General features: G+C 34.8%; 1 protein-coding gene across 1 annotated transcript in view; it reads right to left on the minus strand.

Annotated features, from left to right (window-relative positions):
• Positions 1-5,169: 5,169 nt before the first annotated feature.
• The window catches only part of MTNR1A (melatonin receptor 1A), a 53,013-nt gene continuing 40,536 nt past the window's right edge, over positions 5,170-17,646 (minus strand). The window contains exon 2 of the mRNA XM_039551326.1: positions 5,170-6,373. Coding sequence (XP_039407260.1) covers positions 5,505-6,373 — 869 coding nt within the window. The 3' untranslated portion in view covers positions 5,170-5,504. The remainder of the gene's footprint in view (positions 6,374-17,646) is intronic.

Genomic DNA, 17,646 nt, shown 5'->3' on the forward strand with positions numbered 1-17,646 from the left:
AAATATTTTTATGTAACTTTTTAAATTATCGCGAAGGGCTTAGTGAATTTTTTCCATGTTAATTTTTAAGCATCTGATATTGTACCATTAAAAAGTGAGCAGAATCTTCTTTCTGTTAATCAGTGCAATTGTGTTTTTTGTACCTCTTTGGGGTTTGTGTAGGCAATGCTCTGTGCTCTGTGGCAGAACATTTCACAGCCTCAGTTGTGTGGAATAATACTTTGGTCTCAGACATACACCTGATAATATCATTGTATTTCTCTGACTTTTATAAATTAGCTGAATATTTTTACATATTGAAGAAGAGTATGGAGTATGTATTTAAGTCTAAAAGGTTTTAGAATCTGGAAACAAACGTGCAAAGTAAAATTCTTGTGATTAAATGAAATCCGTGTGCACACATGCAATATAAGCAGAAAGAAAAATGGCAAGTAGACTTCCTGTCTCTAAATCTCTTAAGTTTGGTATAATTTTCTGCTAAATAGTTGCTACTTCTACAATTAAGAATGAAGCCACATAAAAGACTGCTGATTTTTTATCTTTACTTATAAAAATGACAAATCAGAGAGAGAGTTCCACTGGATGAGGGTAATTTTGCAGATCATTAGCAGGCAAATTCACATTCTACCATAACCTGTACATCTGACAGTTGAGGAATTTCAAATATATAAAATATATATTGCTTGTGTAATAGTGTAAAATAGCTAATTTTTAGATTTATGAATTCCAATGTACCAAAATCCTCAGCTGACATGAATCAGTGAAGCTATACTGGTTTATGTGAGATGAAACTCAGACACCGTGTCTCAAAGGCTGTTTGGGTATAACTTTTGTAATAATCTGTATATACTTTTATGAATAACATGGTTCCCAAATGTGCATACTTTGGTCAGCGTTTGGTAGTTTGGATGGTTTGAGTGATGAGTATTTTATTCAATTGGGAAAATATTTTCCATGACCATTATTAATAGATGTATTTCTTTGCTGAATTTACTTTTGTTTCTATTAAAAATTGTAAAGGCTATTGACTTATAGTGTGAGTCTTTTCCACCCTATTCACATTGCAATCTCTCAGACACATATTTGAGGTAGGAATAATATTTTTAATAAGTAAATTCATAAAACCACATAATGGAATTCTTATTACAGGCAAAAATTTGAGATACAGTATATGGGCTATAAACCAGGCCACTACTTGAATATTTTTTCTGCTAAGAAAGTTGGCTTTAGCATGTGTGATTTCCCAAGCCTCAGTGACAAAATCGCAGACATTTTCAGTTCTTAATTATTCATAAACCATATTAATGATACTTAGAAAGTGCAGTTATTAGAAAATAATTACAGAATAACCATCTATATTACTACAGTTTGCAAACAAGTTATTAAAATAGAAGGTATTTTTGAAATTATATTTTAAATTGGATGACCACATATATTTATGTACTTGTGTGTTACATTTTAAGGATCTTTATTTTTTTTTTCAGTGTCATGTAATGAAAATAAAAGTTCCTTCAGTGTATCATAATTAATCAGATCTAATGTGATAACATTTCAAAAGTGATCAAGAAGAAGAAAAAGATATGATGATCATAGAAGGATGCACTATACACTGATACAGATTGTTCATGATAGTCTGTTTATTATGGATGATCTATATGTCTGCCTTCTAAAACAAATTAGAAGAAAACGAAGTAAAATCATTGCTACATATTATGTCTGTTGAAATAACATATGCTTGTTTCATATCTATGCACTTGTACTAGCTCAGTGGTAGAAGAAAATGTGCAAAGAGAAAATGTGCAAAGCTACTCCAAATGAAACTACATTGTTGCATACAGTTACAGTTTAAATACAATAATTACCCTGTTTGATATTAATATATTCATTAAGATTCTCTTTGCTGGTAAATATGTAATAATGCCAAGCTTCTTTGTAAGCGTGAGGTTTGCAGTTTAGATGACCACCAATAAAACTATCTATCTGTAAGGGTTCAAGGTGTGTTGATGAGATCCTATTTAGATTCTCAACATAATCAAGACTGTGATACAGGAAAGAAATTCTTGTAGGATAAGGTAGAGGTCCATAAGGCTGTAAGTCTTCAGTGTGTTGCATACAGGGAGGGGGACCAAGGTGTTTCACTGCTCCTTCACAGAGGTCCTTTGGCTTCACTGGGGCTCAGAGCAGAAATGGATAGGAAGTAGGAAAGGGATGGGCCTCTGCAGACGCGGCAGACTCCCAACACTTGCATTTTAGGAATAAATCTATCCAGGCCTGATGACTGCTATAGTACAAGTACACTAGCTACACCACCCAGATAGAACTCTTATAATGCAGTTGTGCTATGCTAACCTTTCAAACAGGGTAAAATTTAATGACTTGGAATAAAAGAAAACATGCCATGGCTCATCCACTTTCACAGAAGCAGCTAATTTCAGATATTTCAAACTCCATCTCCTTAGAATGGATAGAAATCGTTATTATTTTCACCAATCATCTTTATGTTAACCATGAAGAGTCAGATCTTGTGAGGTGCTGACTTATATTGTCATTCTTATTGTCAGTGAGCAGCTGACAAGGCTGCTGATTGTCTTGCATGAATCACTTTGACTCTTTTGAAGCAATAGACTTGAATTAAAAGTAACCATTACTGCAGAGTTAAGAATCATTATTCTTCCACTTTTGCAATGAGTGGTTTTGCAATCCTTACCTAAAACATACTTCAGAATGGCAGTAAATGCAAAAGTAATCTCAAGAGGGCAGCAGATATTGCCCAGATTTTTCATCCATAGTAATTTAAACGAAATTATCAACTCTCCCCCCAAAGAAGAACAAGAGATACATTTCTTAAAATTATTGCTGTATTTAGCAGCTCATAACATCACCAACATGCACATTTCTGTGATTTAGATTTAATACAAATATTTCAAAATACAGATCTGAAAAATGCTCTCCATTTTTATTACAGGGCTATTCAATAAAATATATACCTTTGGTATAATATGTTCTGTTGTATATAGCAAACCATTTTCATTGTCATCAAAAATATATTTTCGCACTTGCGAATTACAGGGGACTTGAATTCCTCAGATAACCCATATATTGGATACAGTATCTTGAACCGGCTCATAAATATGTAGATGTGATACAGATGTACATTTTCTGTTAGAAATGGAAAGTGAAAGATCTTTGAGAATTCTAAACTTACTAATGGTTAAGCTACTTTAACTGTCTTTATGCTACTTTCATAAATATATAATAAGACATTATTTTCATTGAAAATATGCTTAAAATAAGGCAATTTTTGTGAGAATTTAAATCGTATTTTTTCTTGCATGAAAATGCATTTACTTGTAAGGTGGTCATGCCTCCCTTGCTATTCTAAAATCACTACACACAAAGCAATAAAATTACAGAGCTAAGCATCCTCCAAGGATGAAATCACAGTGAAGAAAGCTGTGATATACTTTATGCTGTAAATCATGTTGTATCATATCATATGATGATACCACAATAGAAGAGAGCTGGTTATTTACACAGTGGTTCTGACTGGAAAATGTAAACAAAGATGAGTCAAGCACCTCAGCAATGCATTGACTTGCTAGTTCATATCCAAGGTTTTACAATGTTGTTCATTTAGTTCTGTTGTTATCTTGACATGAGGCACCTGTTTTTAAGGTAAGAAACTGGTCAGATGATGAAGTGTCAGTGAGGCTTTCAAGTAAATATGAATCCATTCCATTTTAGTTCATTAGTAAACCAAGAGTACAATAATCTATGAGCCAAGAAAGATGAAATGCTGTTAGATTTATGTGCACTGTAAGAAGTTCTATGACAGAATGACTGTTGTTTTCTAAGACATATAAGCTCAAGAAAATCTCCAGTACAGTAAATAATATCTTCAAATAACTGTTTAAGTAAAATTCACATTTTAACATAGACTAACAAAAGTTTGACAGTTATTCAGAAGCTCCTAATCCCACTGACATTGTTGCAATTGGCTTGGAAAAGCCCAAGTGTATTTGAACGTCACTGTAGGTATAAACAATTGAGCATTAAAAGGTATGAGAGTTCTTTCCAGAACTAAATGCTCTTTCCTTTTAAGGTCAATTTGAAGGTGACTTCTGTTGTTGTGAATTGCTTTTCTCCGCCAGAGGACTTCATTAGATAGATTCATTGTTGCAGGAGACAGCCTGTCTAGCTATTCTTCCTCACTTCACAGTGTACTTCCCCTCACTGAAGAGGTCCCTGCTGTCTGTGCAAAGTCCTGAGAATCACGTGTTCCTCTTTGTACCACTGTTACAAGTAGTATCTTCTCTTTTCTTTATTTAAAGGGGTCCAATTGTTCTAGGTTATTACACTGTGTTCATAGCTGTGGTAAGCCCTAATTATTAATTTGAAAAATCTATCTGTGGCAGATTAAAAAATAACCACTAGTCTCAGGTTATTCTCAGGAGATTGGTTTCAGAAAGATGTTAAGTACTCATCCTGTATATATGTCTCATTTCCCAGGGTTTCATGGCCTTAAGATTCCACTAACCAGACAAAACTGTCATACTCAACTATTACTCCTATTAAATGCATTAATCTTCTCACAGAGATTAAGAATTCTGTCTTGTAAACAAGTGATATATAACAGTTCTTCCTCACTTATGTTTCTAGAAGGTATTTCCCCAGAAACTCCTTTGGGGCACTTCCTGATTTCAGGAGTTACCATCTCTTCCGAAATAATGGTCGTTTAAATTTCTCTTCCCAACCCTCCTACACCTCTTTTTCATGCTAAAATGGCTTGAGCTGATGAATCATGGTTCTTTTCCTTCCTTGCTGTTTATCCTCCTGCCCTTGGAGCTTTGAAGATAATCATTCAGGCATGTTTCTTCTCCTAAAAGCTATTTTAAAATTGAGAAGTCAATTGAGAATGTCATTCCTAGGAGGGCTGGTGAGGTTTAATATCCAAAAAAATTATATTCGTGTCCATGTTAGTAGCAAAGAAATATAGATAGAAGTACTTATCAAAAATCCTAATGAACTTTCAATTACCTTGATTTTTCACTTCACATCTCCTAATATAGTACATAAAGGTCTGATTTCATCTTTTAAAAGAAGTTTTCAGAAGTTTTAGAATCAGGACCATAACCTGGCCCAGAAAAAGTATGTGGAAAGTGGCAGGAATAGTTTTATGATTTGTTTTACTGCACCAGGCAATATGGATACTTCTGATTCAATCTCTTTCTAGGTATTTATCTCCACCTAAAAAAATAAACTAGTCATTTATAACTTTTTATTCCCTCAAGGATATCATTATGTCATTATACAAGGGATATACCATTGTATTATAGGATCTGTATGTCAAGGCTCTGTAACAAGGTCCCAAATACCATGCAAGGAATTTGATCAAAGTGCTTTCAGTGTAGAAGTTATATTTTACTATGATATTTAACAGGAGATCTAATAAAACGGACGCTTTATTTGGATGCTGTTGAGTGGTAATAGTAGGAGTCCCATTTTCAGACAGAGTCCACCTTCACTTGATTGTTGTTTGTAATCAATGGAGAAGGTTTACTTCTCATTCTGTCTCCTGCATCATTAGAACTATCCTGGAAAAAAACTTTTGCTGTACAGAAAGTGACAATAATTCTTTTGTATTCTCTTCTGAAGTTCTGGTTCAGGAGTCCATATACTATAGCATTAAGGCAGCTGTTGAAATATGCCATGTAATAACTAGATACAAACAACCACTCTGGAATCCTAGGGATTACAGTTTTTGGGTTGACAGCCACAGCAAGGCCTATAAAGTTCAAAGGAGCCCAGCAGACTGCAAACAGTACAAATACCACAAACATGGTTACAAAGTTTCTGAAGTCGTGTGGTTTCAGCCTAGGGTTGTTATCTGGTTTAACCCTTCGCCTTACCTGAATAACGAGGATCCATATTCGCAAGTAACAGAAAGTAACTATGGCTATGGGAAGCAGGAAGTGGAAAAACACAACTGCTATAGTATATGCTGAGCTCACAGACTGTGCAAATGTACATGAGTAAATCCTGGGGTCATACTGTAGCGATCCCACAAACAGGTTGGGCACGATAGCAACAAATGTTAGGACCCATATAAGAACAATATAGCACAATGAATTCTTGTCGCTGTACAGCTTGTCGTATTTGAGACTGTGGCAGATATAGCAGTACCGATTGATAGCGATGCCTGTAATATTGAAGATTGATCCAATGACACTTAGGCCCATCAAGAAGCCACTAATCTGGCAGTGTAGGTATCCCAGTTTCCATCCGTTGTGAAACACAGATGTGAGGACCAGTGGATAAGGGTAGATAGCTACTATCAAGTCTGCAACTGCCAGGCTTACAACAAACACATTTCCTGTAAAATAAATATAAAAAGGCAAGTATTAGTTTTTCTTTTGCTTTTTTCTCTCATTTCTGCTCTCGATATATTAATGAGCAGCCTCAGTGGAACAATTTAAATGTAATTAGTTTCTACTTTCTAGCTCAAAATTCATTGTCATATATCAGAAATAAGACACTCATTTTTAGTTTAAAAAGGTAGCTTAACTTAAAGATGCACCTTTTGAAGATAAACTGTCTTTAAGCTTAATTACCGTGACCTATTATTTTTATCATGTCATTTATTTGGATTCTTTCAATCACGCAGACTTAGAATTCATATAAAATTAAAATATTCAGAACTGTAAGGCTTGCTTTGGTTTTAAATAGTCTCTCTTGAAAAATCAGCAGAAATAATATTTCTACTAGATTTCCAAATTCACATTTATCTTCTTTAAATTTCTTTCATTACATTAGCCGTTAACTTTTCCAGTCCTGAAATTAAAATCTCTTTTCTCCCATTTATATTTCAAGCTCCCATGACTTTAATATGACTTTTACTTTACTCTCCTTGAATCTGCTAGCAAGTACTTCTAAAAGTCTAGTTGAACAGAGACGTAGTTGTCTTTCCTGAAGACAGGCTCTTCAGTAAAAGAAAAGATGCTGGGCAAGCAATTACCTAGACAGTTCCCAGACAGTACTGATGCCCCATTTTTCTCTGCCTCCAAACTGGAAAATTAAGCAATGAAACATTCTGCTGCTTCCTTTTTTAACAAAGGGAGATGATATTCTTAAAATACAATGGAATCCATCATGTTTATAATTCATTTTTTGAGAAGAGATTATATTTTCTTTTTTTGGTTGCTTAAATGATAACCTTAAATGAGGCATCTGAATGCCTCCCAACCCTTCTAATTTCTAAGAAGCTCACAAGAAACATTGATGTCACTTTTATTCATATCTTTAAAATAACTATTACATGTCAAGCTCTAGTTATTCATGTCCATAAGTACAGAAAGCTGTAAATGTTATCTATACACGTTTGTAGGTGTACAAATGCATAGATACATAGGCATTTGTGTGTTTGAGATTCTGCTTTGGAATTCTGAGATTATTCATGGAAGGTGAAATGCAAGCTTCTATTGCAACCTGTAATAAAATATATTATTATCTTTAGATGGTGTACAATTTCATTATTAATCCAAGGCACACTTGGTGAATTGTTTTATGCATTTATTTTGAGCATACAAAGTACAAACACGTAATAACAGGTTAGTAGGAAAGGCAAAAGTATCTGTGGACCAACAGGGTATTTTAGCTGCTAAAATTTTCAAAATTATTTTTTTAATATATTATTTCAAATATCTTAAAATGTATAGTCTCTTACCAATCTTAGGCTTTAAATGTCCAGTTAGAAATGTTCAATCTGCAAATACTGACAGAGGAAAACATAGACATTATCTTTCTCCGGATGCTACCTACACTGTTGTGTTTAAATTTTGATACATGCACAAAGTACCACATTTGATGTTTATACTAATGGCAGCTGGAACAAATGGCCTTAATTAAAAGACTGCTGCACTAGTTATCATAGGTTTTGTATATGGATTTATAAATAACGTTCTTGTGATAGTGTCTGTAGTGGTTTCGTCTTGTACTGGGGATTCACTGCCAGACTGAAATATGCTTATCCGGAAGCCTTTGGCAGAACTCCAGATCATTTCAGCACAAACATCAGAGCTCCTTTAAGCAGAAGATGACACAGAAAAAAAGCACTGCTTTCAGATTCTATCCTTGATGTAGTGGCAACTGATACAAGAACAAGAGACTGTATGGAACTTAGAGCTCTTTGTTTATGTGATGAATCAAGAAGAGGAAAGTAAATGAAAAGGTGCTGTTGGCAGGTTTTTTCCCCTGTCCAGAATATTGCAGGATTGATGAAATGGTAACATACAAACTCCAGACGCTTATTAAAATGTAATACTTGGAAGAATTCTATTTATATTGGCTTATTAACTTACTGCTTAGCTGGAGACTGTCCATCCTAAATTTCTTTCTCTGCTATCCACTAAAACTTCTGCTGCTGCTCATCATTATTATTGCTAATATTGTCATTATTTACCCACTTTAGCCAAATAATAAGGAAAAAAATTAAAAGGGTTTTTTCTCTTTTAAAAGGTGTCGTATTGAAAGGTGACAGATGGCATATATTTATCTGAATCATTTTAGCTTTGGAAAAAAATGAGTCTAGGAAGAGTAGGCACTCTGTCTCTGAATCAATCAAATTTCAGGCTTCCATAAACTCATGCATCATGGTTGCTCCAGCTTTTTTCAACTGGCTGCTGTAGAGTGACAAACTGAAACTCTTGGAAACACAAGCTGTTTCATGTGAAAATTGGAGGCTAGCAGGAGGCTAGCAGGATATCCTAGTAGCCTGTCTTAAAAAAAAAAAAAGAAGAAAGCATGAGTTTGGAAATCAAGTCCCAAGCTGCCAGCTCATGGTTAGCATGTCAGCTGAATGAATAAAGCGTTGGGGCTGGAAGCTGCTCGGAAACCAGATACCTGTTTGCAGAGAGGACTCTTAATTTGCCTTTCAGGAAGGGTTATCTTAAAACTTGAGTTCAGATACATTTTGCTTATAAGGATGGAAATTTTCTTGCTAAGACAGAATAGAAAATTCAAGTAAAAAAATTTTTGGCATTAGTATGTTTGTTGTATATTTTGAGGTTTGTTGTTTCAGACCCTGAAGCTGGATCTGAAATGAAGTTGAGCTTTCATATGTTATATAATAAACAATTTTAAAAAATGATCCTAGCTTTAGGTACCACAATCACTGGCAAATATTGCTAATTTAAGAAATTCCTATATTTTAATGGCATATGGTGAAATTAAACACTTATGTTTGTAGAACACTTTCTATTTTAGAGGTGAGTACCATAAAAATATATATAGCAAGGGGTTAATTTTTTATCTTCAAAGTTAGGTTTGAACAGAATGCTATAAATGAAGCCTGAAGCTCTATACTGAAACTTTAAAAAGGCCACAAAATCAAAATCTTGAATAATCTTCCTCGAAGAAAAAGTATTCATCCTCCTTAGAGAGTAAGATCACGTTACTGTGAAAAAATGTGATTTTTGTACCTAAAGAATACATTATTATGCATTAACACCAGCTGGCTGAACTGAGAAGGCAGAGGTTGAATTTCTTGACTTTGACATAAGCCAAATAAGCTTTAATAAATTTAAGCAAATGTTGTGCAATGGATGTATGTGGAAGAAAGATAATCTACTGGTAACCAACTTGAGCAGGTTATGTTTTTAGATGCTGTCTAAAGCAATGTTCCACTAAATATTTTCACCACCCTTACTGGAAAAGAAGCCTTTCTGCTCAGTAAAGACATAACAATATCAAATCTACCTGCTGAATATAAAGCTGCATTAAAGCAACAGAAAATGAAAAAGTGTTTTCCCAGACAATATGACTTTTCCAAGAGCACAATACAACATTAACTGAGTGTAAAAATTGTGACCCTGACAGATAATTAAAATAAATGCTTATGAGATTGCCAAGATATCAAAATGAATACAAGAGCCTCAATAAGAACTACATGATGTAGTTGTATCAGTAGCAACCTGTATTTGCAGAGCATATACAAGTTACTGTGTGGGTTGTTATTCCCTAGATTTAGTGCTAAGTATGTCTTGAATGATAATTAGAAAGTTTCCAGAAATTTCTAGCAACTTAAATATGTGCAGAATATTAATGGAAAAAGATTAAAGTTACATAGACTAGGTGGTGCTGAATGCCTGCCATAGACTTAGAATGGAGGGCTGAACACTTTGCCAGCAGGTCAAAAATGACTAATTCTTCTGAAAATTTTTGGAGAACTGAGGGAAATGTGGTCTACAGCATTCTTTTCTTGAGTGTTAAGACTGTGAAGTACTTTTACTCTCCTGAAATGTTTAGTCTGGGTAAAATAACCTACTGTAAAAGAGGGAAGCAGCTTATGTATGGAACAAAAAACCAGTGTTTTAAAGCATTAGGGGAATTCCAGCTAGAATATTTGGTACTCAGAAAATCTGAGTGAATTTTAGAGATCTCATATTGCTGGCAGGATCAGTAAGGCTACTTTTTCTCCTCCTTTTTTTCCCAAGATACTCTATACCTTTTAATACTGGCTGCCAAGTCACTATTTTGTTCACCTATTTCAAAGCTTTTCCTGCATAAATAATGCTTTGGCTTCTTACAACAAATGCTTTCCACAAGCCATCGTGTTTTCATCACACAGCTATATTTTGAAACACATACCATCACATTTCCATTAGTGCTTCAGACTGGAACAATTTTAGGTAAGGGAGGTTTAGTCTTTATGCTAAATGGAGTTGCTTTATCTTTTATAGATAAGACTAAACAGTATGTGCAGCAGTCATTGAAGTCACATACAAGGATTTTGTTTCAGTGGCCATTGACTCAGACCTCTAATGGCAACTTGCTGAGTATATCTTTAAAGGAAGAGGACTGTGTAATTGGTCCAACGTTGCTAATTTTTACAAGACCAAACCTAGTTTCTAATGATCAGATGCATTCATTCTTATCTACTGTCTTTTCACTACTTGTAAGATACTGCCAGATATGTTAACAGTCATTTCCAATTGTCTCATAGCTAGCCTTAATTAACAGGATGCTTTCCTATAAATGAATCATGTTTTGTAGACATCAAGCGGTATTCAAATATCATACTGCCAAGTTTGTTATGTACACAGATTTTATACATCTAATGGAACAAAAAAATTTATTTACTCTTTTAAGCACTGGTTTCTGATCATTCTAATTTTTCTACTGATTTTCCTCAAGGATAGCTTACAGAATTTTTTGGCATTATGAAATCTTTCTGATTAATCTAGCCCTTGATAAGGATGTTAATTTGAGAGTTTATGCTCCTAGCTGAAAACAAGAGTATGACAGGTGCTCACCAGTGAATGCCTTCAGCATCAGAAACTTTACATGTGATACCTCATAACTGGGTGCAGCATCAGAGAGATGAACTTCTTCCTTAGAAAGGCATTTTGTCAGGCCTCTGCTTATTTAATGATGTTTCTATGCATAAAATGGTGTCCCAATGACAAATACTAAAGCTAGATTTGTTTCATATTCCATGAACATTTTTGCTCTGAATGTTGTTCCATTAGCACCAATATTTCACTTGTAAAACATCATAAACAACTACAAAATCAAGGAGTGAAAGCTGTTTTTGTGAGTACCTAATACAAATTTAATAAAATTTTCTTGTACGTGTATCCAGAGACAGATCTTAGCTCTACTCAGTGTTTCTTCTACCTGGGAGATTGACAGTGTTTCAAGAAAAAGATAATTTCATAATTTTTCGAGCATTAAATTAATATTGGAAAGTTGCTGTACGTAGCAGCGCAGTTTGGGTTTCCCTGGAGGTCATGCACAACAAAAATTGCTAAATTAAAATAGTTGTAACTGGGGACAATAACCATGGCTTCTTAGGCAAAATCCCAAAGTCAAGTAAGGTTACCTAGCATGCAGGCAGCCCCAGCTTCACTGAAGAAAGATTTGAAATATCTAAGAAACTAACAGTCCTTGCAGCTCAGCATCAAAATGGCCCAAAACAGCTGAGCAAAAATGTAGGAATAAATATTACATAAGCTCTAGTTACTCCTGGGAGCTTCATTCACTTTACAGATCATAGTATCAACTCCTCTAGATCTGAAAAGTCTATTTTTAAACTAAAGGCACTATTTATAAACCTGTCCTGACTGAAGAAGTCCACGTGCACATTAAATTTGAATACCATGATGGGACTCTGGGTTTTGGTTCTCATTAGCAAGTTAACCCTGATGTTGCCGGAGGTGATGCAGGGAAATGTGAATGGTTTAAAGCCCATAGTCAACCTTTTAGCTTTAAGCATACGTAAGAAAACCTTTCTCTTTCCTTTTAAGCTGAGAAAAGACCTTGTATTACTTTGTCATTTTCATAAAACCTCATTCAAATGTACACTTCTGTCACATCATAAAAGGGACTTTCAGACCTTCTATCATCTAGTTGGGACACTAATGAAACCAACAGGGCAATTAAAGACATTGCCACTGCCTATAGAATTAATGATGATAGGCAGGTAGCTTGTTAACACTGAGGAGAGTATTAAATATTTGAGGTTTAAAATCATTTACAATCTTACTAAAATAGAAATACTTAGTGTCAGGTAAGTTCAGATACCAAAATGAACTATGTAACCTCAACATTTAACTCCAGTTAATGGAAATTCAGGGTCCTCAATCTTACAGGTCTGGATAGCTGGAGAACTACATAACAGTATATTAGAGAGATATTGAAGAATAGATTTGTTAAAGAGCTATCAGAATAATGCATATTGTAATGTTTTGTTTCACTGTGCTGAAAGTTGAAGAAAAATTTACATAATCAGCATAGCATAAATGAAAGATTACTGATGCATTCAGAAAAGAAAATGCTATACTGTATTTAGATTAATCATCACAGAGAATCTCCCAGCGAAGCTGCAGCAACAAATAAATTTGAAATGCCTATGCCATCTTCTGGCCAAGAAAATCAGATGCATGAAAGAGTAATTGGCAGAAAATGGCAGTGGCAAATTATGTAGTATTCAGAACAAAGGAATGGTTGGGTATCAGGTCCAAGTTGACTGTTGCCAAAGAGTATGAAGATAAGATTGAGTAGTTTTCAGATATCCCAAACAACATACCATTTTCTGTGGTTTTATCACCTACCATCTTTTTCTGCATTCCTATGTGAGTGAGAAAGCTACTGCTCTCCTTCTTACAGTCTAAAAATATTTGTTGGTGCTATTTTTGGCTATTCAGTCCTGAGAGGAAAGTGGAGTTTACTGTCAAGCACAGAAGGGAATTGAATCCATATGCTGGATAAGTGCTACAGACTTGGGGATGTTCCTTGCCTCTGGCAGTTTTTTATGACATGCCAGGGCTGCTTTGAAAATATCTCTTATATTGGACCTCTCACATGAGAGGCATACTTAGTTTGTACTATGCAGCAGATTTAGGAGGTGCATGGGATATTGAGTATCTCAGTACTGAAAAGACTGAGGTATGTCTGGGTATGCCAAGAAGAGTAGCACTATCTACTGGATGAATTTACGTGACATGAAATATAAAGCACCCGAGGAAAGCAGCACTAAGGAAAAGGCCTAGACAACCATTGCTCATTTAGGCACCTAACAGGACTAGACAGGAGTTGACATTGACTGAAGATCTTTTGTGAAACTGAACTTAAAAAAATCTAAAAGTGGTCAGGGTTTGGGTCTTTTTTAACAACTTTTAGGAAATGCCATTTTAAAAAGTACTTTAAATAGCTCTCAGAGCTACAGTGCACCTCAGGATACTCTCATCTTTCTGTTACATTATGCAGTGGCATGAAATATTTTGCTTTGAGATTTTACATAGTAGGTTCATGTCCAAGATATTTTGCTTTAGAAGCAGCAGCAAATTGAACAAGACTTCTGTTCTTTTACAGAAATGTCTAAAATTTTATTGCAGCTAATACATATTTACTTTGGTAACAAGATTGTATTAAACTGGCACTGTCACGAGGCTTTATAGTTTTAAAATATAGAAATAAAAGATAAAAGTGACTCTTGTTTCCCAGCCAAGAGTGAACTAAGGCATAACATAAAATATCAAGAAGGCTTGTACAGACATTGAAGTGAATCAACAAATCCTGTTGTCTTGCAGGTGAAAGTTAGAGAGCAAGGCAGGCAGATGGTGGATGTCTTAAGTTCTGTGACCCTGGTTTTGGCTCTGGTATCTGCCTGGCCTGTTCTTTCTACAGTTCACTGGGTGGGTGTGTTTTCAAGGTCAGAACATCTATCCCCTTTGAATATCAGCTTCTTCGATCATGATGACAATATTTCAGGGATCAAATAGATTTGCCTGAATAACTTATCCACTTTTACAGAAGGGAATTATATTACCACTTCTGACTTGATCTTTTCTATCTCTAATTTCTATGATTCATTTGGGAGGAAAAAAATCCTGTGGACAGCCTGTTCTCCAACAAGGTATTGCCTAGATGTTACAGAACACTGAGGTTCAGCAAGCTGTATGAAACCGATTAGAATAACAATACTGCTGATGTCAGAGGATCACGCTACTGAACTGCATCACAGTAAAATCAGTGTAAGAATTCTCTCTCTCCTTCAACTGTATTTGCACTATAGACTGGAAATATATGGAAAGGCAAAACCTATACTGTTCACAGTAATATCAGAGCTCAGATAAATAAAACTAGTAATACAGTTTGAAAGTTGGAAAAGGCAGAGCTGGATGCTTATGAGATATAATTATGTTTTGTGTCTGTACAAAATCTCACAGATCTGTCAGGACTGATGCTAGAAAATGTGAAGATGCAGTCAATTCCCTTACAAATTCTAATGTGTATTTTGAGAAAACAAGTAGGAGAAAACAGGAGAGTGAAATTGCAACCACATAACTGACAGGAGAGCCTGACAGGAAAGGCTTCTATACTGGATAAAACATTGCAAACACAAAATCACTTTCCTGAATCTCTTTGAAAGTCACACTTTTATGTAACAGGATTTTGTGGCTGAATTTGTCCAGAATTATTCATGGGATGAAAAAGAAGTTAAAAAACTCTCAAGAGGACAAAAGATTTCATTTTCTTTCTGTTATGACTAATAACTGTGTAGCTGGTCATTCAGCCAATCCCATAGCTAACTAGAGTTCTCAGTAGACAGCAAAGCTAGTTAAATGAGTTCGTAAAATAGTCTTCCCAGTTCTTTTGCTTAAAATCAGCTGTGGTAAGACACCTGCCAAGAAAGTGGAAAATAGCATTATAGAAAAAATCAATTATATGTAGTTACACACGTGTGTTTACTCTCCCCTCCTCTATCCATTCTCTATTTCTCTATTCTTCCTTTTTTCCCTTTTCATATTTATTCCATCACCATGTTTTTTCTCTGCTCACTGACTTACAACCCAAAATATTTTGTTTCTGACAGAAGCCTTTTTCCTCCATGTTTTCCCCTCTTTTCCCTTCTTTTTCGTTGCCCCAAGTTCCTTAGAAAAGGTGAGAAGGCACAGATGATTATCATATTCATTCCCACCTTATCAGTTTGATGATTTTTAGAGTGTATTCCACTGTGTCATTATCACAGACCCAGATGACTTCAATTCATCCTCCCTTTCTTTCAGTTCTTCACTTTCTCTATTGTGCTACAGCAAAAGTCAAGTTGAATGGACCCCTATAAGGGTGAGGCAAGTGAAATGGTATCAAGTATCATGGGGAATTCACCAGAATAAATGCTATTTTAATTGCAATATTAGTGGGGTTTGTTTATGAAAGTAACCGATGGTATCAGGAATTCTTACTCTTCTACATGATCAGAAATGCATTACCACTGGAAACTGTAGGATGGGCAAACAAGTGGAACTTCCATATGCATGGCAGCAAGGTGAAGGATCTTAATACCCATCTCCTCTACTCTTTGTCTTTTTCTCTTTATGATGGACAATCGAATCAAGGAAACAGGGTATGGGAAAAAACTCTAGATTGAAATAGAGTGAAGACCCCAAGATGTGTAGTTCCTTCCTTCTGTAAAAAGATTTAAAAACCTTGTGACATTTGCTCCAGCTATTGGACCAAAATAAACTCTTCCAGCCCAATGCTAGACACCTACATTTTCCTCCTTTTTCTATTGTTTGTATATGTCCACAGCCTGCCAGGAGAATCCTTTACTTAACACATTCTTTTGTTATTTGATGGGTACCCACACCAACTGCAGGGTTCTGCACCATCCACAATGGGGTAAAAATAAGGTAAGAAATACAACTTAAATATAAACTGGTCACGCTGAGTGTCAGGCAAATTCAAAATATGACAAAACAACAATTTAGGTTTCAGACAACTTTCTTAGAGCAGATATTCTGGATTGTTGCAGCAAGCAAATAAAATGATAGCCCTGGCAATTCAAATCTGTCAAAAGCTTAGAGGAGTATATTTTTGTCCCTTGTATTATTCAAAATAAAATGGATTTAGATATAGGATAGATTTATAAGAAATTAAGGAAGGTTATTCATTATTGCCCTGATTCATTATTCATAATTTTTTAGCTCCCGTACAGTATAATTGACTCAGAAAAAATGTTCGTTTGCTTATATGTGTACTTTAAAATATGTTGCTCGTTAAACCTACAGTAGAAACTTTGTATTAGAGGAGAAAGAATGAAACACTACCTTAAGTAAAATTTATATCAAAAAAGTTGGAGGAAACATACACTTTATCTGCACCTAAACCCCCTTGTTTTTGTTTTTTGTTTTTTTTTTTTTAACCTAAAGATCTAACTTCTAGTCCACTAATACAACTAAAATAGATATGAAAAAATAAAATTCTCAGTATTCTAATGTTATCTTCATTGCTAGTAGCAACAGTCTATAAAGAATTTAAGATAAAGTTTAACACTTATGACATTTGAACGAACATGAAAATATTTTCATTTATTCTAAGGCTCCCTGGGATTCTTATCTTTGTACAATTTAGTTTCTTCATTACAAAAGCAACTGTCAGAACAGACTAAACAGCAGGGACAAGCTGACCATAGATTTTAAAGAACTTTAAAAAATAATCTTAAGTAATTTCTCCTGTAATTCTTCAAACAAATAAAGATGTGAACGTTTTTTCAGTATTTCTTCTAGACAGCCTAAGTTAGACACTGTGACTTCACTGCAGGCAAAAAGACGAAGCTATCCTAAATTCATGCCAATGCCTTTACAGTATACAATGATGCAAAAAGTACTGATGCTCATGTACATCACCTAGTTATTTTGCAACTGGATGCACTATTATACTTGCAGGCAATTAATATATCTCCACTTAAATTTTAACTGAATGATCTATTTTTTGCTATTGGTCTGAATGATAAAACTTCCATGGAAGTTGGCACTGGGTTGACCAGGTCTCTAGAAGTCATAATAAGGAGACCTCATCTATTGCTTTTTTCTTTGGTTTTGGTTATTTTTTCCCTGCATGATGGGTTTTCTCATACAGCACAGAATAAAATTTTCTATTCAAGTAGTAATTATTTCAGAGAAAACTAGTTAGAGAAATAGTGAGGTATGATTGCCCTTTGACATCACAGAGGATTTCATGTGTTTCCAACCTGTACCTTACATAAGTGAGGTGAACTTGAAGGATTTTTCTTCTCTTTAGCAACTACTGGCATAGAAGTCCCAAATTTTTCAATATCCTTTTGATTATTTAATTAGAAAATACATT

The sequence above is a fragment of the Corvus cornix genome, chromosome 4, assembly GCF_000738735.6.
Source record: "Corvus cornix cornix isolate S_Up_H32 chromosome 4, ASM73873v5, whole genome shotgun sequence".
Lineage (NCBI taxonomy): Eukaryota > Metazoa > Chordata > Aves > Passeriformes > Corvidae > Corvus > Corvus cornix.